Source organism: Kogia breviceps, chromosome 10 (assembly GCF_026419965.1).
Source record: "Kogia breviceps isolate mKogBre1 chromosome 10, mKogBre1 haplotype 1, whole genome shotgun sequence".
NCBI lineage: Eukaryota > Metazoa > Chordata > Mammalia > Artiodactyla > Physeteridae > Kogia > Kogia breviceps.
Genome location: NC_081319.1, coordinates 72,497,860 through 72,523,868, shown reverse-complemented (window position 1 = coordinate 72,523,868; position 26,009 = coordinate 72,497,860). Strand labels below are relative to the sequence as shown.

At 35.3% G+C, this 26,009-nt stretch overlaps 1 protein-coding gene and 1 pseudogene across 1 annotated transcript in view; both read right to left on the bottom strand.

Annotated features, from left to right (window-relative positions):
- Positions 1-26,009, bottom strand: part of DNAH8 (dynein axonemal heavy chain 8) — a 338,470-nt gene that overhangs the window by 300,238 nt on the left and 12,223 nt on the right. Inside the window, exons 4-11 of the mRNA XM_059077211.2 lie at positions 25,804-25,888; positions 19,755-19,906; positions 18,816-19,005; positions 18,152-18,315; positions 11,761-11,937; positions 9,627-9,740; positions 5,879-5,986; positions 3,404-3,505 (exon numbers count right to left, since the gene is read on the bottom strand). Coding sequence (XP_058933194.2) covers positions 3,404-3,505; positions 5,879-5,986; positions 9,627-9,740; positions 11,761-11,937; positions 18,152-18,315; positions 18,816-19,005; positions 19,755-19,906; positions 25,804-25,888 — 1,092 coding nt within the window. The remainder of the gene's footprint in view (positions 1-3,403; positions 3,506-5,878; positions 5,987-9,626; positions 9,741-11,760; positions 11,938-18,151; positions 18,316-18,815; positions 19,006-19,754; positions 19,907-25,803; positions 25,889-26,009) is intronic.
- On the bottom strand, positions 587-2,034 carry LOC131763590 (dnaJ homolog subfamily C member 2 pseudogene; annotated as a pseudogene).

Below are 26,009 nucleotides of genomic sequence, written 5' to 3'. Positions count from 1 at the left end.
ATGCCAATAAATTACAAATTTTAGAAAAATTTAAGAAATTCCTCAAAAATACCAACTTACAAAAACTGTCTCAAGAATAGAAAGAATAGTCAAATAACTAGTTTTTTTAATGAAGCAATATGTATTTATAAAACATATATATAAGGGATTAATATCTAGAATATATAAAGAACTCCTCCAGCTCAACAAAAACAGAATCCACTTCAAAAATGAGTAAAGGATTTGAATAGACATGTCTCCAAAGAAGATATACAAATGGCCAATAAGCACATGAAAAGATGCTCAATCATCACTAGCCATTAGGGACATGCAAATCAAAACATAATAAGATACCATTTCATATGCATTAGGATACCTATTACCAAAAAAAAGAGAAAATAACAAGTATTGGCACAGTGTGGAGAAACTGGAACTCTTGTGCATTGCTGGTAAGAACGTGAAATGGAAGAGCTGCTAGGGAAAACAGTTTGGTGGTTCCACAAAAAGTTAAAAACAGAACTGCCATATGATCCAGCAATTTCACTTCTAGGTATATACCCAAAATAATTGAAAGCAGAGACTCAAAGAGATCATTAAACAGCAATGCTCATAGCAGCATTATTCGCAATAGTCGGAAGGTGGTAACAATCCAAATGTCTATCAAAAGACGAATGGATAAACAAAATGTGGTATATCCACACAATGGATTATTACTCAGCCATAACGAAATGAAATTCTGATACATGCTACATCTTTCAGGTATATTTACTGGATACATTTTCAAAGCTCATTCCAAAAGCTTCTGTTCTTCTGTTGTCAAGAGGTGAAATCTGTACATGGATTTTCAAATTGTTCTGAGGTGTTATATTGACATTTTGAGGCTCTACTCCACACAGTATGTCATCTTTCTGATGAGGGCCAAGTTTTGGGAGATGGTTCTTTGCCAATAAAATCTTTGGCAGTTCTTTTGACTTCCAGAAGTAGAATGTGTGTTCATGTACTTGGCAATAACTTTCCATCTTGAATTTGTCCCAGCAAGAAAGAAGCTCACAGTTTTAATTAGCAATTGCAGATCAATTCTCTTCTGACAGATTTTTACTGCCATTTCCACCTTCAACAGTTGATGTCTCTGCATTCTTAGATACTTGGCCTCAATTTCCTCTTTCTCTTTTCTAATTTGCTCTTTAATTTCTTCTGTTTTGGCAAAGCAGCAATTCCTATTTCTTTTGTAGGTGACGTGAATGTTTCATTTAAGTACAGTAAGCTTGCAAGTTTGAGCCTATCGCAAAGTTTTTCCACTTCTTCCATCATTTTAACTGGCTTTATCTCATTATCAGGAAAGTAATTCCAGGTCTTCCATGAACTTTGAAGTTTTTGCTACCTTTCTCTTTTCTTATATAATTGACATATGACATTATATTAGTTTCAGGTGTACAACATAATGATTTGATATTGCCTTTCCCTTTTAATGGCTTTTTTTCCTAGTTATCCTTTTTCTTCTTTGCCAGTAATGCCTTTTGTCTAACTTCCTCTTTCTCTTTAGCTATCCAAGCAGCTCCTAATTCACCTCATCTGGGTTTTTTAAGCTTCTTTCTTCTTCAATTTTCCTTCTGCTTTTGCTTTTTTCTCTGCTTCTTTCTTGGCTTTTTCTTTTTCTTCGAATTTTTAAAATTCTTGCATCACAGTTATATGCATTATCAACTAACATTCAGTTCATTTCTTCTTTTTTCTTTGTGCCCTTGTTGCTCTGTCCTGCTTTTCAATCTCTCTCCTTTCATCATGACATTCTGCTTTTTTTCCCTTCATTTAAATAGGAAAAATTCTCTCCAATAATAAAAATTATGCCAGCAGGAATAAAATGCCTCTGCATCATCAAATGATGAATTCACATCATCAAGTTTAGGAACTTTTTCTTTTTTACTACCTGTAATGCATTTCAAACACTTGGGAAAACACTTAGAAGAAATTGTCCTTTGCTTCACTTTTCAAAGGAACTGAGTTATCAAAAGTAAGATCTACACTGTTAATTTCTCCTCTTTTCACTGACTCAGACATTTCATAAGTTTTAGTTATGTAAGTGAAGTTGTCATTATCTCCTCTTTAACTGATTCACCAGCTGCTTTTGGTATTGTTTAGAACCACTGCTTTATGTGCTGCTTTGGTCTCTCTCTGCATAACTTTGTATTTTACATGAACAAATCCAAGAACTGCATAATGATTCTGGTTCTTCCAGTAGTTGAGATCAAGTGTTTTCAGGAAGAGAAACTATCCTAACTGCAATTCCTCATCTTCTGTTTCCTCTGACAACTCTTTCTTATCCTCCAGTTCCAGAGGTCAGAGAGTGGGAGAGTGCTCAGGGCCAACCCTGCAAGCACAGCAGTTCACGTCCTAGGTGGAGGGCACTGAGCATCCTTTCTTGCTCTACCTCAACAGTCCCAGCCTCCCACCTAGGCTCTACAAAGCCCAGGAACCAGCACATGAAGAAAGCCAATAACCACTTCCAGATGGAGACTTGCTGGTATGGCCATTTCTTTCAGACTTTCAAAATAACAGATCGCTTTGATTTTCTACAAACTCTTCTAGAGGCTAGAAAAGAGGGGAGTACTTCCTTCCCCTCTTCCAGTCGTACTCATTCTGAGACCTTAGTGCCAGAAACACTAACAAGGACACTATGAGAAAGGAAAATTACAGGCTATCTCTCTCATGAATATAGCTGCAAAAAACCCTAAAGAAAATTGTAGCAAAGTGAATTTAAGAATGTTTTTAAAAAGATAATTACACCATGACTAAGTTGAGTTTATCCTAGGGATATTAGAATAGTTTCATTTTAGAAAACCTAAAAATGTCATCTATAACATTAATAGATTGAGAAGAAAAATCTTATAAGCTCCTCAAAAAATATGTGCTGAAAAATTTTTTCAAAACCCATTCATAACTTTTAATAATACCTCCTAGTACTAAAACTAGGAATAAAACTTCCTTGAATCTAATCAATGATGTATTAAAGCATCAAACTAAATGGGGAAATGTTAGAAGCATTTTCTTCCAAAAGAAGATCAGAATCAGATGCCAACTATTACCAGGTCTATTTAAGGATGCATGGCAATGCTAACCAATGCAAAAAGGCAAGGAAATGAAATTAACAGGGGCTGGAGTAAAAGATGGGGGCCAGAGCATATGAAATGGCACATGAGAGGTGTCTGATACAGGTAGCCATGGACAAGATGAGGATTAAATTATGCCCTAACAGGAGCACTAAGCATAAAGGGAAGTAGATAATTTTAATGAAGTTCTTTTTATATGCTCATGCTACTCTGTACAACGTTTTTTCAAAGTTAACATGCTTTGTCAATGAAAAAGGTAAGCAAAATTGAGCCAGATGGTAAAAGCTTTACTTTATGAAAATAAAAATATGTATACAAACCTGAATTTTCTTTAGTACGACTGGTATTTCCTGATCCCATACATGGTTAGTTCCCCCATCAGTAATATATGCTTTACATGCTGTCACCATTTGATTTGTTACCTAAAATAAATATAAGTCCAAAATAACTATAGATAGAGAAAGAAATAAAATTTAAGTTTTTTAAATCACAAGCATAAAAGTATGATAAATAGAAACCTTATGGAATGAATTAATTACAGAATATAAAAAACAAAGAAATATACATTCCAGGTAAAACAAAGAAAACCCAAAGTCACATTTACCTCCTGTATTTAAGTCTACGTCATTGAGGCCATCAATTTCAAAGCCAACTATATTTTCTCTTTGTCTAGTTCTCCTCTAATTAGGTCTTGATCCAGTCCAACTGTGATTCTTCTCCATCCTTCAACATGCAAACTAAATATTAAGTTAACCACCTCTCACATCCCCCAAAATAAAGAAGGGGGAAAAAAAAGCAAGACAGCCATTTAAATGGTCTGGAAGTTAAACCAAGATGGCAAGCTGACACACAGAAATTTTGGAGAATTCCTAAAATATGGAAAGCACACATTACCAAATCTACAGAGGAAAAAAAAAAAAAAAAAGACTAGAGAAAGCCAGAACTCGGTTCTGGAGAAGGTTACTTGAAGGTAGAACAGTTATGGAAATTTTTCAAGATGCGAAACAATGTGAGGTAACCCTCAGTTGTAACCCTGAACACCAAATTTAGAGCAATTTGTACAGCAGGCAATAGTGACATATGCTGAAATGACAAAGGTATGAGTGTGGACCACAGTCTTCGAGAAGTGTGGCCCAGGTAGCTACTGCACCCCCAGGAGGACATATCAGAGAAAAAGCTATTCCCACTCCCCTCCCAACAGTAAGTTATGCTCCTTACTCACAAGAGACAGACAAAATAAACAGAACAGGGAGGCAAATCAGGAGTCTCAAACACAAAGATGGGCAGACAACCGAGAATCACCAAGCAATTGAAGAAAACAAACATGGTAACAGAAGCATTAAATTCAACAAAGAGAGAAAATACAGAAAAGATATATGTTAAATCTTTTAAAATATCTTTTATTAACTAAGTTTATAAGAAAGATATGAGAGGGTTTTTATATCATGAAAGAAAACAACTAAAGAACTCGGAAATTGAAATTTTTTGGATGCACCGACCAGCAGTTGGGACATAAATGAACAGTCAGTGAGTGAGCTGAAAGGTCAAAGGACAAAGATGGACCAAAAAAATAAAAGTTAAGGAACATGAATTTTAGATTCAAGGGGAGAGAATAAACTGAATAGGTGGATAAGAAATAATCAGAGGTAAACAGGAAAACTTCCCAGGAATGAAGAGAGAGGAAAGTCTTGGGAATGAAACAACCCAGCAAGTATAGAACAAGATAAATGTAAAAAGAACCACATCACTTTGAAATTTTAGAAGTTCAAGAATGAAGAAAAAATCCTAAAAGCTTCCTGGGAGAATAAAATAGGTTTCCCACAAAGGAAAAACAATCAGATTAGCATCAAATTTCTTATCAACAATTGTAGATAGTACACAACAGTATCTTTACAGTTCCAGGAAAAAATTATATTGAACTTAAGAATCTCAAACTAACATTTGAGTGGTAAGACAAAATGAAGTGATTTTCAGACATGCAGGAATTCAGGGGGTTCACCACAGAACTACTGAGGAATTTTTTTCAGCAAAAGAAATAATAAATCCAAGGCAGAGGAAGATGTGGAAATCATAAAACAGAGGTGATCAAAAAAGCTAGCAATACTTAGATTTTAGTCTGATCACTTGTTGATTCATAACATTGAAAACACAGTAACAATAATATGGAACTAGAAATCTCAATGTGGAACATGTTGCAAGGAGGACGACAAGAGACAGGGAAGAATCCTAAGGTTCTTGCCTTGCTTGGGACATAGACAATGATTAAATCTATTCTTTGATCTAAAAGAAAGCTGAAATGTGACTGTTATGTTCTGCTTGAATCATTTAAAGGAAATTCTACTCCTGTGTTTCTTGGATGATTTTTCCAATTATTTAAAATAATTAATCATATGGCACTAAATGGGAAGATTTTACATAAACCACAATGTGGGTGGGAGTAGCTAAAGAAGCATTATTTTTCTCTTGATCGTTATGTAGTGTCCTTCTTCTTTCTTGTAACAGTCTAGGCACAATTCTTAGCTCTTATGCAAAACTATTTGGAACAAATAAATTAGAAAATCATCAGTTACTTAAAAAAAAAAAAACCTGGGCGTTTACCTCTGACAAGTGGAAAGGTCCCCCTTCAATTAAGTAAACTGACTCCAGGCATGCCTTTCTTTTCTTTTCCACAAAGTATGAAAATCCAGAACTCTGAGAGGCACCCAAAGTTCCCGATTCCCTTCCCTGGCTCAGACGGAAAGCATTGTTAACTTTTTCACAGGGTTACAATGTGATTTCTTCTCTTGGAAACTTACCTTGATAAACAATGAGGTCATTCTCTCTGAAGTATTATAATACCTTGACACACTGTGAATCATTTTGATGGCATTTATCAAATTTTGTATTCCATGTGCCATGGAAACCTAAAATTGAAATATATTAAGCATACATTTATATTTTTAATAACCCATATCCTATAATATTCAAAACTCTAAACATACATAAAACAGTGTAACATTTTAATCTTAAAAGTTAAATTTTACTAAAAGCAATGTGGTATCCTTGACTGGATACTGAAACAGAGAAAGGACATGGGTTTTGACAAATGTACCAAGGTAATGCAAGATGTTAACAGGAGAAATTAGGTGAAAAGAATTCTGTACTATCACTGCAACTTTTCTGTACATGTAAACTTAAAATTTTATTTAAAGATAAAATTTTGGAGGTGAAAGTGATTTTAAGTATTAATAGCTCAGCTTGGTCTTTTTAAGGATGAAGAAACCGATATCTTAAAGGGTAAAGTGACTAATGTATGGCCAGAAAGCTAATTAGAAACAGAGATCAGACTAGAACTCATTTCCTCATTATCCAACTCAATTCACCTTTCAGCAAACCTACTAAGTACCACAAAGTTCTGAGAATATTGGGAGAATTCCAAATATAAGGAAACTATCCTGGAGGAGATCAAGGCAGGGTGGAAACGACACACACAAAGACGTGAAATAAGTAGAACAGCCTAGAGCCATCAAGTAGAACAGCATAGAGCAAAGCAGAGCAAGTGCATCCGAGATATCAAACTATTGCTAATGTATATTGAATGATTACTATGCGCCAGGCACTAGGTGAAGAGCTTCACATATTATCTTAATTTATGTTGACAATGACCATTTTTTAAAATATTTATTTATTTATTTGGTTGCACTGGGTCTTAGTTGCAGCATGTGAACTCTCATTTGCAGCATGCACGTGGGATCTAGTTCCCTGACCAGGCATCGAACCCCAGTCCTCTGCATTGGGAGCGTGGAGTCTTATCCACTGCACCACCAGGGAAGTCCCAACAATGACCATTTAAGGCAGGTTTGATTTCATCAGATCTAAAACATCACTGATTGTAAGACTGTAACACTGCTCTACATTCTACTGAGGAAAGGAAAAATTGCTCAAGATGAGGAGTCTAACTCCTACAAAAAAACTAAGCCACCAAACTATGCATGCAATTAACAAGCCATGGAGAAAAAGTCAGGAATAAACCCTACCTGTCCCAATCCTGCTCCTTGGGGAGGGATGGAAAATAAACTATCCTGAGAATTTGTTCCACAAGCTGGTGCTCACTCACTGTGGTCTGAATTCATACCCATGGTACCCAAAACAAAACAAACATTAGTTCTTTCCTTCCCCTGCAAGAAAAGAACTAATAATCTCAGATGGTGTCAAGTCACGTTCACAATGATTCATAAAACCTGACTGACTGTAAGTTGTGCTCTGAATAGAGATGTTAAAATGTGGGGAAAAAAAAGTCTTAGAATCTATAAAGTGTTATGATTATTCCCATTTTGCAAATGAGAAAATAGAGATGTAGAGAAGTTAAGTGCCTTGTCCAAGGTCCTAGAGCTGTAGCATAACCACAGCTATGTGCCCGAGATTTTGAGATCCTGCTCTTAACCTTGATGTAAATCAATAATCACTATGGAAGAACAACAGAAGGTCAATGGCATTCCCACCCTCAAGGAGCTAGACTTTTAATTGCTAGGACAATTTAAAATATATAAAAAGATTTTTTAATAGTGGTGGAATAAATAAGCCAGGAAGAACAACTACTGATGAGTGTACTGTATGTCCTAGGTATGAGGTGTAACCATGACATAATGAAATCAATTTTATGTGGCTAATGGAAATTAGTATCGTCACTTTGTAGTTAACCCTGTATGTCAGAATTCATATTATATGCGTTATCTGTAGACCAAAATGATTCTAATAAAAATATGCCTAGAAGGAGTCCCTTCCACCCTCAATAAGCCAACTCTACAAAGAAAAAAGGCTTGGGGACAGTATCAAATGGGCCCACTGGGGAAATGCCCTTCATCTGAATTTTAAACATTATTTATAATAGTAGCTCCTTGAGTGCACAGTTCTTATCTATACATAGTGTTCAGACATTTTATGCATAAAATATATTAGTCGATATGCCAACAGCATAATACCAAGATGATAAAATGAAACACAAAATTCATAAAATTTTATCAACAAGAAATGGAAGCATGAGTCCTCTACACTTTTCCTGCTGAACTGACAGTTACAAACTAAACAGCAACTTCTGGTTTCTTTTAAGGAGAATAAAGAAAATGAGGAAAAAAGAATTTTTGAATCTACAGAAATAGTTGGTACCTGAGGGGGAAGAAATTATAAGACAATACTAACAGTACTTCTCTAATTTCAAAAGATAATGTTAGAAACATTCCTACATCAGAGAATGTAAAAAGCTCAATGATAACAATAATAATAAAGTGCATGCATCGCTAGAGGAATTAAACAAAGATTTTTAAATTACTAGGATGAAAAGAACTAAAACCAAAACTAAAAGATATGAAAATTATATGAATTTAAATAAGTCTTTTGAATCAAGAAGTTGAAATTAGTATACCTTAAAATTTATAGGTCTTGGTAACAGCAAAAAGCATTATATCTTTCTTCCAAGTTTACTTTTTATAGTGAAAAGCTTTAAATATATTTTTTAAAGTACAGAGATGTTATAATATACATTCTTTTTTGCATGTTTATTTTATTTATACAATTTTTAAAGGATATGTATTCTTTTATTATGTTGAGGTACATTCTTTCTATACTCAATTTATTGAGAGCTTTTATCATGAAAGGATGTTGTATTTTGTCAAATGCTTTTTCTGCACCTGCTGAAATAATCATATGATTTTTATCTTTCATTCTATTAATGTGGTGTATCACATTTATCCATTTGCATATGTTGAACCATCTTTGCATCCCAAGAATAAATCCCCCTTGATCTTAGTGTGTGATCCTTTTAATGTGCCGTGGAATTTGGCTTGCCACTGTTTTGTTGAGAATTTCTGCATCTATATTCATCAGGAATATTGACCTGTAATTTTATTTTCTTGAGGTGTTCTTATCTGGTTTTGGTATCAGCATAATGCTAGTTGGGTACTTTCTCTTGCTCACTCTTGGGTCACTCACTCTAGGGGAAGCGAGTTGTCCTGTGCAAAGGCCCATGTGGTGTGCAATAGAAATGGACCCTCCCCAGTCAGCCTCCCCTTCAGAAGAGACCACATCCCAAGACAGCAGCTTGACTGCAGCCTCATGAGAGACCCTGAAGCAGAGGTACTCAGCTACGCCATCCCTGAATTCCTGACCTACAAAAACTGTGATACAATAAATGCTTATTGTTTTAAGCAACCCAGTTCTGGGAAAATTTGTTATGAAGCAATGAATAACTAATATGTTTGTCTTGCTCAATTCACAAATGAGGCCATAGTTATGATAATGCTATATATTTAAAGGCAGGTTAAAATAATAAATATAGTTTATAATTCATTACAGATATATAATAGGAAAAGATATCTTTTAAATAACTTTTCTGCAATATGTTTTTCCCAATACACACATATTAAATTGATTTTATGCGCTAATTTTTATTTATTTTTTTAACATCTTTATTGGAGTATAATTGTTTTACAATGGTGTGTTAGTTTCTGCTTTATAACAAAGTGTATGCGCTAATTTTTTAAACTACACTTTAAAAAGAATACTTACTAGATCATAGTTATAGAGAGGCTGACATACTTTTTCTAGAGTGTACAAATATCTGACATTATCTTTTGATTCATTTGCTGTATCTGTGATTCTTGCATCCAAATCACGCCAATTCTAAGAAAAGAAAGTATAAGAGTGCTATGAAACATCCAAATATATCGCTGTGCTAAGGTTTAATCATGAAATTCAAGCTGTCTTCCCTAATCAGACATATACTAAAAGAGTAGATACTTAAATGTGATTGATTTATCTTTTTCTTATATTATTTAAGACTTAAAGTTATTATAAAAACGTTAAGTGACTTACTAAAACTGAAGACTCATTCTGTTTGTAATTAACATTCTGTCTGTTGGCTTAAACCAGACCTGCTTCTACCTGGAGTGACTTTTCTAGGTTTGAAAAGTGACATTACATTATTCTGGGTCTTCAGGAAAGAAAATATTCCCATCAGCAAAGTATACTTTTCATATCCAGCAATAATGTGCAGAGATGCTCAGGGACCATGGTGGTTTGCTTCATCCACCATATATAACAACTGATTAATAGCCATAGTAATAAAGGACTACTAGAATCAGAACAAAACAATATCTGAAACTTTCTGAATGAGGGAAAGATATAAACAAACAATTCACAGGAGAATAAATGCAAATAGCAAATAAACTTTAAAAGATGCTCAACTTCATTATTAATAAGGAAAAGGCAAAATACAACAAGCCATCTTCCACATGTTGGACAGGCAAACAAAAATTTTTAACTGATAATAAGTATTAACAAAGTTGTGGAGTATACACCGTAGGGAAATACTTGCTTGTAGGCACGTAGAGACTTTAACTGTAGTAATGTTTGTGAACACATAGAAAAGGAAAAATTTTCCTCAAAAAGTTAAACACAGAGTTAGCATATGAGCCAGAAATTCCACTCCCAGGTATATACAAGAAAAATGACAACATACGTCCACACAAGAATGTGTACAAGAATGTTCACAGCAGCATTATTCATAATAGCCAAAAAATAGAGATAATGCAAATATCCATAAACTGATAAACAAAATGTGGTGTTATCTATAAAATGGAATATTATTCAGCTATGAAGAGGAATAATTACTGATACATACTACAACACGGATAAACCTTGAAAACATTATGCCAGGTGAAAGAAACCAGTAACAAACGACCACATATTATATGATTCCATTTATATGAAATGTCCAAAGCAAGCAAATCTATAGAGACAAAAAGTGGATTGGTGGTTACTTAGGGCTAGAATGAGGGAAAGGAGACAGATGGAGATGGGAGGTGATAGCTAAAGAGTACAGGGTTTCTTTTTGAGGTGATAAAATGTTCTAAAATTGATTGTGGTGATGGTTGCACAACTCTGTGAATGTACTAAAAACCACTGAATTTTGCTTCTTAAATGGCAGAAATGAGTAATATGTGAATTGTATCTCAAGACTGTTGAAAAAAAGAAAGGAAACAATTTGTCTAAAAACAAGAAAAGGATTAAATAAAACCTGATGCATTAACATTATGGAAAATGAAATAGCCTGATCTGATAGGTATAACTCTCCAAGATATACTGTTGGGGGGGCCAGGGAGTTAAAGAAAAATAGAGTATGATGCCATGTAATTTTAAAAATTTAGAAACACAAAACAAATATATATATATATATATATATTTTTTTTTTTTTTTTTTTAAAAGGAAGAAACAGAAAAGGACCTGGAAAGAATCAAGCTAAACTGATGATAAATATGACCTCTAGGAAAGGAGATGGAATAGTGGGGATGAGATGTAAGATAGAGGACATTTTTGCTTTTGACTTTCTATATAGTTCTCTAATTCAATAAGCCTCTATTGAGTTACAATTTCAAAAACAATTTTAAAATAAATAGCAATCACCCCATAGTAGTACTGTCAAAACTGGTGTGTGAAATATTGAGAAATAAATTTTCATTTCTATACTTCCTTTTTCTCTTCTGGAAGTTAACGATGGTACATGAGAAAGCCTTACTCAAAGTTTTAGTTTTAATACTTCTAAATACATGATGCAAAGTATATGATGCGAAGAAGCAGTTCAAGAAGGGTAATTTTCCAGTAGGTTGTTCTGAAGTAAACTTTAAAATACAAGGCCTTTTACCTTTAAGAGTTTGGAGTGTGCAACATTAAGCACATTTACAACAGCCTTACAACTTGTCCCTTTAATCTGTTCAATGATATAATTGAATTTGGCTGACATTCGTTTCCAGTGTTCCAATTCAGTGAGAGGACCTGAGTCATCAGCTTCTTTTCTCACCTGCTCACTTTCAATAAGTACCTGCAATCAGAAAAGTTCACAGAGTATAGAAACGTTACTTTCTTCTTTTAGAACCTCATTATTTGCACCTTTTCAAAGAAAGTTAAAAGTACAAATAACATTCAACACTGAATAATATTAAGAACTCTTAGCAAACTAAGAAGAGAAGAGAATTTCTTTACCATGATAATTAGTACCTGCCAAAAGTCTGCAGCAAACATCATACTTTTTTTTAACATGTATATTATAATTTTTTAAACATCTTTATGGGAGTATAACTGCTTTACAATGGTGTGTTAGTTTCTACTGTATAACAAAGTGAATCAGCTATACATATACATATATCCCCATATCTCCTCCCGCTTGTGTCTCCCTCCCACCCTCCCTATCCCACCCCTCTAGGTGGTCACAAAGCATCGAGCTCATCTCCCTGTTCTATGTGGCTGCTTCCCACTAGCTATTTTACATTTGGTAGTGTATAGGTCCATGCCACTCTCTCACTTTGTCACAGCTTACCCTTCCCCCTCCCCATATCCTCAAGTCCATTCTCTAGTAGGTCTGTGTCTTTATTCCCATCTTACCCCTAGGTTCTTCATGACCATTTTTTTTTTCTTAGATTCCATATATATGTGTTAGCTACTGTATTTGTTTTTCTCTTTCTGACTTACTTCACTCTGTATGACAGACTCTAGGTCCATCCACCTCACTACAAATATCTCAATTTCGTTTCTTTTTATGCTGAGTAATATTCCATTGTATATATGTTCCACATCTTCTTTATCCATTCATCCAATGATGGACACTAAGGTTGCTTCCATGTCCTGGTTGTTGTAAATAGAGCTGCAATGAACATTTTGGTACATGACTCTTTTTGAATTATGGTTTTCTCAGGGTATATGCCCAGTACTGGGATAGCTGGGTCATATGGTAGTTCTATTTTTACTTTTGTAAGGAACCTCCATACTGTTCTCCATAGTGGCTGTATCAGTTTACATTCCCACCAACAGTGCAAGAGTGTTCCCTTTTCTCCACACCCTCTCCAGCATTTATTGTTTGTAGATTTTTTGATGATGGCCATTCTGATTGGTGTGAGATGATACCTCATTGTAGTTTTGATTTGCATTTCTCTAATGATTAGTGATGTTGAGCATCCTTTCATGTGTTTGTTGGCAATCTGTATATCTTCTTGGGAGAAATGTCTATTTAGGTCTTCTGCCCATTTTAGGATTGGGTTGTTTGTTTTTTTGATATTGAGCTGTATGAGCTGCTTGTAAATTTTGGAGATTAATCCTTTGTCAGTTGCTTGATTTGCAAATACTTTCTTCCATTCTGAGGATTGTCTTTTCATCTTGTTTATGGTTTCCTTTGCTGTGCAAAAACTTTTAAGTTTCATTAGGTCCCATATGTTTATTTTTGCTTTTATTTCCATTTCTCTAGGAGATAGGTCAAAAAGAATCTTGCTGTGACTTAAAACATCATACTTAAAGATGAAATTTTAGAAAATACCACTTTAAAACCAACGACAAGACAATTTTGCCACTATCACCACCCACTTCTATTCAACCTGGTCATGGAGATCATAGAACATGATAAGGAAAGTAAACAAAAGGTATAAGAATTGGAAATAAAAAAACAATGGCATTATCATGGAGGGAATGGTTGGCCACATTTTAAAAATTCAAGAATATCTAAAGACAAACTTTTACAATTAATAAAAGTGAATAATTCAGTAAGGTTTGGGGCTGTATAAATAAATATCAGTAGCATTTCTTTACAAGCCATCTAGCAATCTGAAAATGTAATTTCTAAAATGATAGTATTTGCTATAACAAATAATAACAATGTAAGATATCTAGAGATTAACAAAAAATGTGCAAGACCTTTTTGGAGAAAATTAGAAAACTTACTTTCAGCACACAAAAGAAGACCTAAATCAGTGAGAAATATACCACGTTCATGGATGGAAAAATTCAACAATATAAAGATGGAAATTTTCTCTAAATTAATGAAATGAAATTTATTTCATTCAATGAAATTTCCAGTCAAAATCTCAACAAGGTTTTCTTTTCATGATACTTAACAAACTAGTCTTAAAATTAATTTGGAAGAACAATCAACCAAAAATAATCCATGCAATTTTGAAGAAAAATAATGAAAGGGACTTGCCATACCAAACGTCGATTTAGTAAAAAGCAACATAAATTAAAGCAGTATGGTATGAGTGCAAAAAACAAATAAGTAGACAGGTGGGATAGATAAAGGGGTCTAGAAACTTGATAGATATTACAAATTTGCTGGTAAAGAATGGACTACTAAATACACTTCTGAGACAATTGGCTAACCATATGGAAAAAGACAAAATTAGATTCCTACCTCACATTATACACACACAAAAATAATTCCAGATAGATTAAAAACCTAAATGTTAAAAACAAAATGGTAAAACATTTAAAGAAAATATAGGAGATGGGGGTAAAACTATAAAGAAAAGCATGGAACTGAACATCATAATTGCCAATAAAATGGTTACCACTAGATAGAAGAAAAGGGAGTTAAAATTGGGAAGAAAAATGCATGGAGATTGCAAGGTGCTGGTAATGCTCTATTTCTTGTGCAAAAGTTACACAGGTGTTAATTTTACAATAATTTGTTTATTTTATTTTTATTCATTTGTTGTTCGTTTCTGTATATTTCAGTATTTAAAATAAATAAATAATTTAGGAGAATATCTTCACAACACTGGAGTAGGAAAGTGTTTCCAAAATACAAAAAGCACAAAGCTTCTAGTCACTGGAGGTGGCTAAATTGAGGCTGGATTACCATTTTTAACTAATATATTTACGTTAAAATGTAAAACTTCCACATGACTAAAGACACCAATACCAAATGAAAATGCAGGACACAATGGGGACCAACAAAAGATTAACAGCCGGAAAATATTATTCAAACTAAAACAATTCAGTTAAGATATCATCAAGCAATCTGAAAGAAAACTAGGTAAAGGATATGAACAGGCAATTCAACAAGGAGGAAATCTAAATAGCCATTAAACGTGCACAGCCTCAACAGTGTTCAGGGTAATGCAAAATAAATCAAGATGCCATTTCACATCCAACATACTGGCATCCATTAAAAATCCAACAGTCCCAAGTGTAATGAAAGATATGAAGACATGGGAACTCTCATTTACTTCTGTAAAAAAATGTAAGTTAATATAATCACTATTTGGAGGGCTTTGTAGTACCCAGTAAAAAATCCATACTACTTCTCTCAGCCATTCTCTGGGAAACTCTTGAACATGTGCAAACGAGACCAGAATAAAGATATTCATTGAAGATGTATTCATATTGTTTGTAACAGGAAAAAAAAGTAGAAACAACTGAGGGAATAGATGAGTTCTCTACCTCATTAAACAGAGGATACTAGACATAATTTGAATGTCTCCTAAATGTCTGGAAATCCACAGAATAAACAGATTCTTTCATAGAAGAATACCAGACAATAGTTAAGTGAATGAATTAAATTTACTTGTACCAACATGGATGAAAGAGAATGTTAAATAAGAAAAAAAAAAACTGTAAAAGGATACCATTTATGTAAAGATTTTGAACACAAATATATATTCTGTATTTTCATATATATAATTTATTTATATATAATATAAAGCTCATAAATATTCAAATGCAATAAAAGTATAAAACTTTCAGGGGAATGGAGGAGACAATAACATCAGAATAGTGGTAATATACAGGGAGGGAGAGGAAAGGGTTGGAGGATTTAGTGAAAATAAGAGATCTGAAGCAAAAACAGCGAACGGTTAGTATCTGTTTAATCTCAGTGGTACTTACAGGGGTGTTTCTTATTTTCTGTACCTTTATTATGCTTATAACTTTTCATAACTACAACCGTGATGGAATTAAGATACAAACAAGGAAAAATACACAGTTGATTTTTCAAACCTATGAAGCTTCTCTCTTTAATCCATTAAATGCTTTTAATTTTAACTATGGTTTATGGAATTCTCTCCTAATCTTATTATAAGTTTCTCCACCTCCTTAAATAGAGGATACTAGACATAATTTAAACCTTTCTTAGCCACTGAAAGTCTAGATAATTTGAATCACTGAATTAAAGAAGGAAAATGGACCTTAAAATTAACTAAATCAAGCAACACCTCTGATGTTTAATTCCTGCTACAACATTATTCATAGATGATTTTCCAACCTCAAGTCGGATACTTTCAGGGATACAAAACATTCCATTTTCGGGGGGGGAATTCTGTGAGAAAGTGATCCTAATAAAACCTCCCTCCTTATAACCATCACACTCTGCTCTTAATTCTGCCTGTTAGAGCCATTACAGTACAAGTTTAAGTCCACATGAAATACCATCAAATATTTGAAGACATCACGTCACTCCTAGGTCCCCTTCTTTCCCAGGTCAAACATGTCCATGTACTTTCTTTGAATGACATTGTTCATATCCTTGGCCAAGTTTTCTCTGAAATGCCCATTTCTTAATGATTTATAGACGTTCTTTACATATTATGGATACTAACTCTGTTACATATGCTGATAGTATTTTCTTCCAGAAGGTCAATTATCCTCTAATGTTGCTTACAGTAATTTCTGCCATATGGATCTTTAATTTTTTTATATAGTCACATATGTCATGTTTTTCTTTCATGGCTTCTGGGTTTTGTATCTTAATAATATATTAATATAGTTCTACATTACATTCTGATTCAAGTATATTTTTTGTTCTATTTTTCACATTACTTTTTTAAGGCTGGATTTGTTCACTCAACATGTTTTTGAGATTCATCCATGTATCTCTTTTTTTAGTTTTAGCTTTCATATTTATGTCTATGATCCATCTTGAATTAATTTTTGTGTATGACAAGAGGTCATGGTTTATTTTAGATGTAATTTTTTTTAAAGAAGTCTCCCATTTCTTGTACTGATTCTGCTTAACTGGAGACCATTTGCTACAATTGCCCAACATGATTTTCCTTTTTTTTTTTTTGGCTGTGCAGCTTACAGAATTGTGGGATCTTAGTTCTTAGTTCCCCAACCAAGGCTTGAACCCGTGCCCTCAGGAGTGAAAGCGCAGAGTCCTAATCACTGGACCACCAGGGAATTCCCCCCAACTTTTCTTATTTCAAGTTGCCTAATCTCCTTATGTTAAGCTATTTCTTTTGCTTGCTCATTTTTATAAAAGAAGATCTATTTTGATTGATCATGATAATTGGAGGAGATCTCCTCAGCCACTGTGTAGGACACAGCTTGAATTCCACAATGGCTTACAATTCCCTCTTCCTATGCCTACTGACATAGTAGGCAGCTGCAGGAGTCCTTGGTGGACAATTACTTCGAGTACCTAGTGACACCTGGGAGCAAATTTTGTGGCCAGCACTCCAGGCCTTGATGGAGTTTCTGAAGTCCTCCAATTTTTCCACTCCAACTACACCTCCCTCCTTCTAACAGTTCAAAGAGAGGTAAAATCGGAAATGCTTTTCTCTAACTCTTGCTTGCTCAAGATTTTTCTCCTCTAGTCCTCATTCAACTGAAGATTTTCTTCTCCAGTTTCACTGTCCTGTGCTCATGAACTAGAGATCTGTGAGTTGGCTTCTAGAGTCCTCTTTCTGTTTAGAGCAACTACCTAATATTTGGTTGTGGGCAATGTTTGTAGTGTAAGTTGGCACCTCTCAGAATGTTGACATATACCCCATTCCTATCACTGCTTTTCTTACTGCCAGAGAAAATGTATTTGGCCAGAGAGCTGCAGACTTGCCACTGCAGTACTGATAGGAATGAGCCTAGTTTGAACCTCTCTGTCAACACAGACAATTCCATTGATCAACCAAGAGGTATTTATTAAGTGTCTAGCATTGTGGCTATACTCTCTTCACTGTGTACTTTTCCTCTCTCTCTAATGAAGAGCATAAACAATACATAAGATATTGGAGATAAATGTTGGCTATTTCTGTTTCTTCATTATTCCATTCTCAAGCCATAAAGTTATGGTTTCCTCCTTAAAGTGGGAAATATCTTAAAGTTGATATTAAGTGGTCCAAAGAGAACAATGATTTTGCACTAGAATCAAAAATAAGCTGAATTTCATAGCAGAATCTGGAAGGCTCCTCTTCCCTTTACTTTTAGGGACAAAATGCAGTGACTAGGACACAGATAAGAACTATGACTCATATCTGGTGAAATCACTCAGGTCAGCTCACCTGTTCAATCTGTCTGTACCATATCATCAGCACATCCTCTAGCTGACGAACAGTTTCTGAATTGCTAGCTGCGAGTGTCACTTCTTCAAAGGTATGCAGTTTGGAAAAATCAACATTGTCTATCTTCTTTAACTTAACTGTTCCCTCAATACTTATTCTAGCACCTAAAAGGGAAAAAATAATATTGACAAGAGGTGTTTAACGTCAATGTGTTAAATGCCAATGTGTAGTTTCAAGCTGTAATTACTAAAATGTTAGAGATCTAACACTTTATAGAAATATAATTCTAGTTGATCATTAGATTGTGACTATGATTAATAAAATTGCATATTTTAACAATATGAAATAATATAATTTATATTTTAAAAAGAGTTCAAAATAACGTATATATTTTTAAATATGGTAAAAATTTTCTCAACTAATATAGGAAGAGAATCCTCCTTCTACAATGGGAGATATAAAAGAAAATGTACCTTACACCTTCAGAGATCCGTGGAAAGAGAGGTTCTAATGATTTGATATCTTATCTCTAGGTCTCATAATTACTTTGATTAACATCTTCTTTTAAGATGGAAATGTTTTCTCTAATGCTTATTTTTAATAACATATCATAGTTAATTTGCTCATTTGTAGTAACTGATTAAACATTAAATCTTATACTTACCATCTAAAAATGAAAGGTATCTGTTGATGGTTTCAGTGAAAATGTGTTTTTCAGATTCTCCTTGCTGGGACTGGTTTAAAGCACCCCAATTATTTGTCGCAAGAATAGCTGGTAGAAATATATTTGCCAGCATATTCCTAATCCCAACTAGGAGTCCTTCTGATGCATCCAGAAAAGTAAATAGCACTTCCTAAAAGGGTAATGTTCAAATGTTATTTTACATGCTGATCCCATTAAAGAACTGAAAATCATAACCTATTTTACATTACAATAAGTAGAGACAGTATATCTTATAAACTACTAGGAAAACTTGTGGTGAATATTAAGGTTCTAAAATCAACAAACTTATATTCTGCCCGCATGTAACCATTCACATACTTGCTCATCAAGTAAACACTTTCCCTGGTGCTTTAATTTCTGCATAGGGAAGGAGGTATGGCCTGGAGTTCATACAATGTGAGGGAAATGAAACTGAGCCTCCTACATAAAGAAAACTGTCTAGGTGGACAGTTGCCCTGTCCATGAAAGGGGACAAGAAAAACTCTGTCATTTGAGGTAAAAAGCAATGAAACTAGCCCTCTGCCCAGAAATGTGGATGGAAAAAACATTGATCAAAGGGTACAAACTTCCAGTTATAAGATGAATAATAAGTTCTGAGGATCTAACGTACAGCATGGTGACTGTAGTTAATGATACTGTATTGTATACTCAAAAGTTGCTAAGGGAGTAGATCTTAAATGCCATTACCAAAAAAGAAGAAAAAAAGGTAATTATGTGAGGCAATGGAGGTGTTAGCTAACGCTATGGTGGTAATCATTTCACAATGTGTTAAATCAATTCTTTGTATACCTTAAACTTACATAATGTTATATGTCAATTATATCTCAATAAAGCTGGCAAAAATGCTTAACCATATATTTGAAAAAAATGTAAACATACTTCATGAATATTTTTAGTATTTACAGGGACATCATTGCGACAGCGAACAAAAATTACACACACGCCTTTTAGTTTCTCTGGGGCTGCGTTGTCTATATACAATCTCATCATTTTTGCCCCTTTGGTTGCTCCAGCAATAGTTCGACCACATTCTGAAAACAAAAGTCAAGAACTTACCATACAATCACATGACTGATCAAATGTGATAAATTACTGTGGATCTTACATCCTTGTTCCTTGCTTTACTTTAAGAAGTTTTCAATATAATTATGGAATAAAATGTTTTGTCTACAAAAAGATGTAATTGCAAATCTTAAATTGCAGCCTCCTTGGGTGCCTTTCACTGAGTTCTGCACTTTGCTCCTTTTGGCCTGGCCTCAGGCAGGACTTTCGTGCAAACCCTTCTCTTATCCCATTCTCAACCCTTTGCCTCCTTAATCCTTGCTAATCTTTCATATCTCAGCCAAAATACCACCTCTCAGGTAAACTTCCACTGACTCCCCCAAGAAGATCCTGTCCCCCACTAAATACTCTCATAGCACCCGACTTATATTAAATCCTTCCTTGAACTAATTTCAATGAAAATATGTCATTAGAAATCTTTCTTTGATGTTTAAAAACTATTTAAAGTATGAGAATTCTGTTAGATAGCTAGTTGCAATATTTTTTTCTAAATTTTTTTTGGCTGCGTCAGGTCTTAGTTGCAGCACACAGGATCTTCGTTGAGGCATGTGGGATCTTTTCTTTGTGGCGTGTGGGCTCCAGAGCACGTGGGCTCTGTAGTTTGTAGCACGCGGGCTCTCTCGTTGAGGCGTGTGAGCTCAGTAGTTGTGGCATGCGGGCTTAGTTGTGGGATCTTAGTTCCCCGACCAGGGATTGAACCCGCATTCCCTACATTGGAAGGTGGGCTCTTTACCACTGGTACCACCAGGGAAGTCCCTGATTGCAATATTAATAAGCAAATAATCAACAGTCTTCCTGTTCACAACCATAACCAATTTGAAATATGATCTAAGAAAATTTTACATCCCTATCACAAAACCATAAACATCTTTTGTCTGCCCAGCCCTCCTTCCTTTGGGTTTGGGGAATTTCTCCCGTCCTGGGATTCTGGAGGACACCAGTCTCAGAGCCCTGCAGTGGTACACGTGTGATAAATATACTTAGACTCTCTGCAAGACTGTAAATCTTGAATGAAGAGACACAAAGATAAAAGGGGATCTGAGCAAGGTCAATCTACTGATGAATCCAAAGAAACTGCCCTGAAATCCATGGAAATGCTCTATTCCTATTTTTCCCAAGGCCTGATTTTTCAGCTAGTTCTAAATTTTGTGAACTACCCAAATGTTTTTAATTTTTTTGCTTACCTAAGCCAGAGTCTGCATCTTGCTTGCAGCCAAAGAACCCTGAGATATGGTATGCAGCAATGTAGAGCTCAAATGCTCATTCATGGAGGTTGGCAGAATTACCTGTACCCTCAATATTCTCCCTTTTTTCCTTGATAAGTGAACCCAAATTTGTCCCATTTAGCAATATGTACATTCTCAGGGAGACAACTGCTTTCTCAGCCTCCCTAGCCCCTAGGGTAGTCATGTGACATAAGAAGCTTGGGCATTCCTGATAAAGGGGAGAGGTGTGACTAGTAGGCCCCTTTCCTACCTGATGAAAACCTGTACATAATATCTAGAGCTTCATCTTGCAACCATGTGGAACAAATATGAACACAAAGCAATGTGTTAAGAATGGCAGAATAGAGGACTTGCCTTGTGGAGCAGTGGCTAAGAATCCACCTGCCAATGCAGGGGACACCAGTTCGATCCCTGGTCCGGGAAGACCCCACATGCCGTGGAGCAAATAAGCCATGTGACACATATAATGAGCCTGCGCTCTAGAGTCGGTGCTCTAAAGCAAGAGAAGCCACCGCAATGAGAAGCCCGTGCACCACAACGAAAAGTAGCTCCCGCTCCCGGCAACTAGAGAAAAGCCCGCACACAGCAACGAAGACCCAATGCAGCCAAATAAATTAATTAATTAAATTTAAAAAAAAAAAGAATGGCAGAACAGAAATAAAATAAGAATCTGGGTTTCTGATGGCGTTACTGAGCACTTGAACCACTGCTAGCCACTGCCTGTCCAGTTATGAGAGAAAAATAGACTCCCTATTTCTTTAAGCTACTATTAGGATTTCCATTACTCACAGCTGAACATATTCCTGGCTTCTAAAAATCCAAATGCAGCTACACTATAGAATACTATACAGCATCTTTTAAATTAGATAAATCTATATTTAAAGACATAAAAAATGTCTAGGTTATACTGTCAAGTCCAAAAAGTAAGTCAAGAATAAAACGTGTTATATATTTTAAAAATTTTAATAAGTGTCTACATGTTAGCACATGCATATAAGAAAGACATGTAGAGGAATACTTACCAAGATGATAAATGTATTATTTTTGGAAATAGCAAAAATAATAATTAAAAGTATGTTTACCCTTTCTTCTGGCAGTTCTCTTGAGAATTCTTCCTAAAAAGTCTTCCTAATCCACGTAGAATTAGCTTCAATGATATTCATTGAGGCATTGTTTAAAGGAGAAAAAAGTTGTGAACAACCTAAATTCTAATAATAAGTTTTGAACCTAATAGTTGTATCAGCCTAATGAAGTACAATGCAACTGTTTAAAATTTAATTGTGGAAATGTATCAGTGGCATGGAGAAGACAATATTATCAATTTTTAAAAGCTACCATAGAATAATATAGAGAGTTGGATCCCATTTTTATAAAGCATCTATAAATTGGTTTTTTTAGTTCAATTAAATTGAAAAAAAAAAAAAAAGGAAGCATATCTTGGGTGACATGGTCCCCTAACAGGAAATGCAATGTTTTTGAAAATAATTAAGAGAAGGCTGAACTAACTCTCATGGCCACTGAGTTCCTTTTTCTTTCTGAGACTGGACTATAATCTTGGAGGACAAGACTTTTTTAGGGAGTGAGGCAAAGTTTACATGGCACTTGCCCTGAGCCCAGCATACACCACGGTCCTCCCAATCCCATGAGGTGAGTTCCATTACTGTTCCCATCTTACAGATGAGAAAACCAAGGCCTGGAGAGATGAAATAACTTTCCCAGTGTGACCCAGCAAGTAAAGAGTGGAGCTTGTCTTCACCACCTCACTTCTGACCCTCTCCAGAATCGACCTTTAAACCAGTGTGTCAAACAGTGTCTATCTGTGATCCCCTCCTCCCTGCAGGCCCAGGGGTCTGCACACCATCAGTGGAGGGTGTGATAAGCTCTGCATTTTAAGAAAACAACATCTGGTCTGGGATACTCTCACCCATATACCAGGATACACAGGATAACCTGTGTAGAAGAAATGGAAAGTTTCACACTGTTGACACTGACTTGAAATCCACCCTGAGCTCCAAAGTTTGGACCAAGGCTATTTAGAAAGATAATTGTTAGGGCAGAGTGGTCTTAGAATCCAGCAGGGCACTGAGTATGGGTAAAGTGGCTTCCTTCTCAGTCCTACCTTGGCCCCTTACACTCTCATCCAGTACCCACCTACTCCCCATCAAGCTTTGCCTCCTCAGGACCCAAAGGCCTGGTGGTCTGAGTGAACAAGGCGTAGGCATAGGCGCTGTCTGGAGGAATAAGTCATTGGGCTGCTGAAGTTTGCAGTGACCAGCATGATCCCAGGAGGGGCAGCAGTTTGTAGTTACTTGGTCACTCTTCCAGCTGAAGAATGCACGTCCCCCTTCTCATCTGTCTTGTACTTTCATAAATTTTGACAAAGAACGACCCAAAGCACCAGAGTGGGTACAAGGTCAGCAAACCACAAAGCATTCCCAGCCTCCAGCACTTTTGGAATAAGAGAGATGCTACTTGTGAGCCATAAAAGAGGTGATTACTTTCCTGGTTAAAGGCAGCAAGAATGCCATAGGCTGTGGAAAGGTGGAGGCACAGAGAGCCCGTCTCAAACTTACCTTGTCATCCAGAAGCATCTTGGAGAGCTCTGTCTGTCTGGTGTTGTAATCTTGGCACAAAAGGAATATTCTCACTAGCTCTACATTCTTGTTTTGGCCCAATAAGTTTGAAAATGATACTTTTTTTTTCTGCTGAAAGCTTGAGAGTTTCATTATTTTTTTTTTCCTGATTATGGCTGTACATGGTTGTTGTTTTTTTTTAAACATCTTTATTGGAGTATAATTGCTTTACAATGGTGTGTTAGTTTCTGCTTTACAACAAAGTGAATCAGTTATACATATACATATGTTCCCATATCTCTTCCCTCTTGCATCTCCCTCCCTCTCACCCTCCCTACCCCACCCCTCTAGGTGATCACATTATTATTATTTATATTATACTCTTCCAAAGAAGGTTTGAGGCAATATACAATAACAATAAATGCTATGGACTGAATGTGTCCCCCCAAATATATATATATGTATAGCAGTATATATATATACTGCAAAATAGGATCCAACTCTACATATTATATATGCAACTCTGGATGTCAAGGAGTCAATGAACAGTGAATATGTCTTAGACTTGCAGCAATACTTATAATTTGGGTCTTTAAAAACATCTAAATTAGTGATCAGAAGATAAAACTAGCAGAAGATAAAACTATATATAGTGATATATATACTGTGTATATATATGTACATACCTCATACATACTGCACATACACATATCAAAATACATAGAGAGAGGGAAATACACACACACACATATATATATCAAAGAAGTTACACAAGGATACTCATCAAGGAGTTAATTTGATTATTCCAAGTGAGTGGGAATGTGGGTGATAGTTTTAATTTTTCTTCTAATTGTAGATATTTTCTCACCTTTCTATATTTTCAGCTATTGTTTTAATTTGTAATGAATTATGAAAATTTGGACCTTACAATAATGTCCCAGCATAAGAATTGTAAGAGACAGAAGATGAATAGAGCAGACATAGTCACTAATCATGAGCCTACATATTTTGTTGGTGAAGAAAGACATATATATTAAACAATTAGATGAAAACAGAAGAACATAATCAAGTGGTGTATTTTACAATGCAAACTTTAAAAGAGGCAGGCGTTTGGAGGATAGCGATGGATGTGGTTTGGAACACTCTGGGAAGGCTCTGAAGTAAAGAGAATGCCTGAGGCGATCCAGACAAGGGGTAGGATTTGGCTGGGTGGAGACACTTAGGAGGGTGGAGAAAAGGACACGGAAATGACTGGTGTGGACAGAAACCCATGAAGACTGGCTTAGAGAGATCAGCAAGTTCATGTTTGGCAGGATGGGAGATCAACTAAACAAGTACTGTGTGTCCAGGTTATGACAGGCCTTAGTGGAATAAATGAAGAGTTTGGACTCAATCCAACAGCAGGACAATGAAAGATTTACTTGGCAGGAATAAGTAGTATGGATTTCAGAGAGGAAATCTGGTAGCAGAGATACCGTTTTTCAATCTGGAATACTGGGGCAGGCATGAGATAGGAGCCTAGCTTAAAGGCAGCAGAGGAGGAAAGCAAGAAAGAACCAACAGAGGGGACATGGGAAAATCCACAAGATTTATAAGATAAGTAGTCTAAAACCAAAGGATGATCTGTGTACCTACTTATTAAGACAAAAGTTTAATGACCTGGTAAAGTATCAATTCTTTTTGGAATAACGTGAAAAGTAGGGAAAGCCAGATATTCCACTGCCAGCTGCAGCAAACGCAAGATGCTGACCCAGGACCACAGGGAGTGACTGCTGTGCTTTCGGGTGGTTTCATGACTATTTCTAGTCATCTGACAATACGTGTACAAAATGGCTCTACTTGTTTCAAGGAAAAGGCAATTAAATTCTAGTGAAAATGTGTATTCCCAGGAGAGGTCAATGACTTCTATAAGGATGCTTTCTTCTCCAATCATTATAGCAATCTTGTAAGCTCCTGGTAAATTTTCTTTATAAATATAGAATTGTCTATGTATACAAGAAAAGATATGCTGCTCTTTAACATTCATTCATGAATAGCTGGCATGTTATCCTTGCAAAACATCCTTACCAAGACCAGGTACATCTCCTTCCTGGTACAAAAACTTCAATGTCTTACAACCATCTTTCATAAAAAAAAGAGTAAATGCTTCCAGCTGTTAAACAAAAGAGAAAATGATAATCAATAAAATGACTAAGAAACTATAATAAAATGAACCAAGCCCTGTGCTAGGCATTTTACATACCTTAGTCCTCATAGTTTTGTAAATAAAGAAA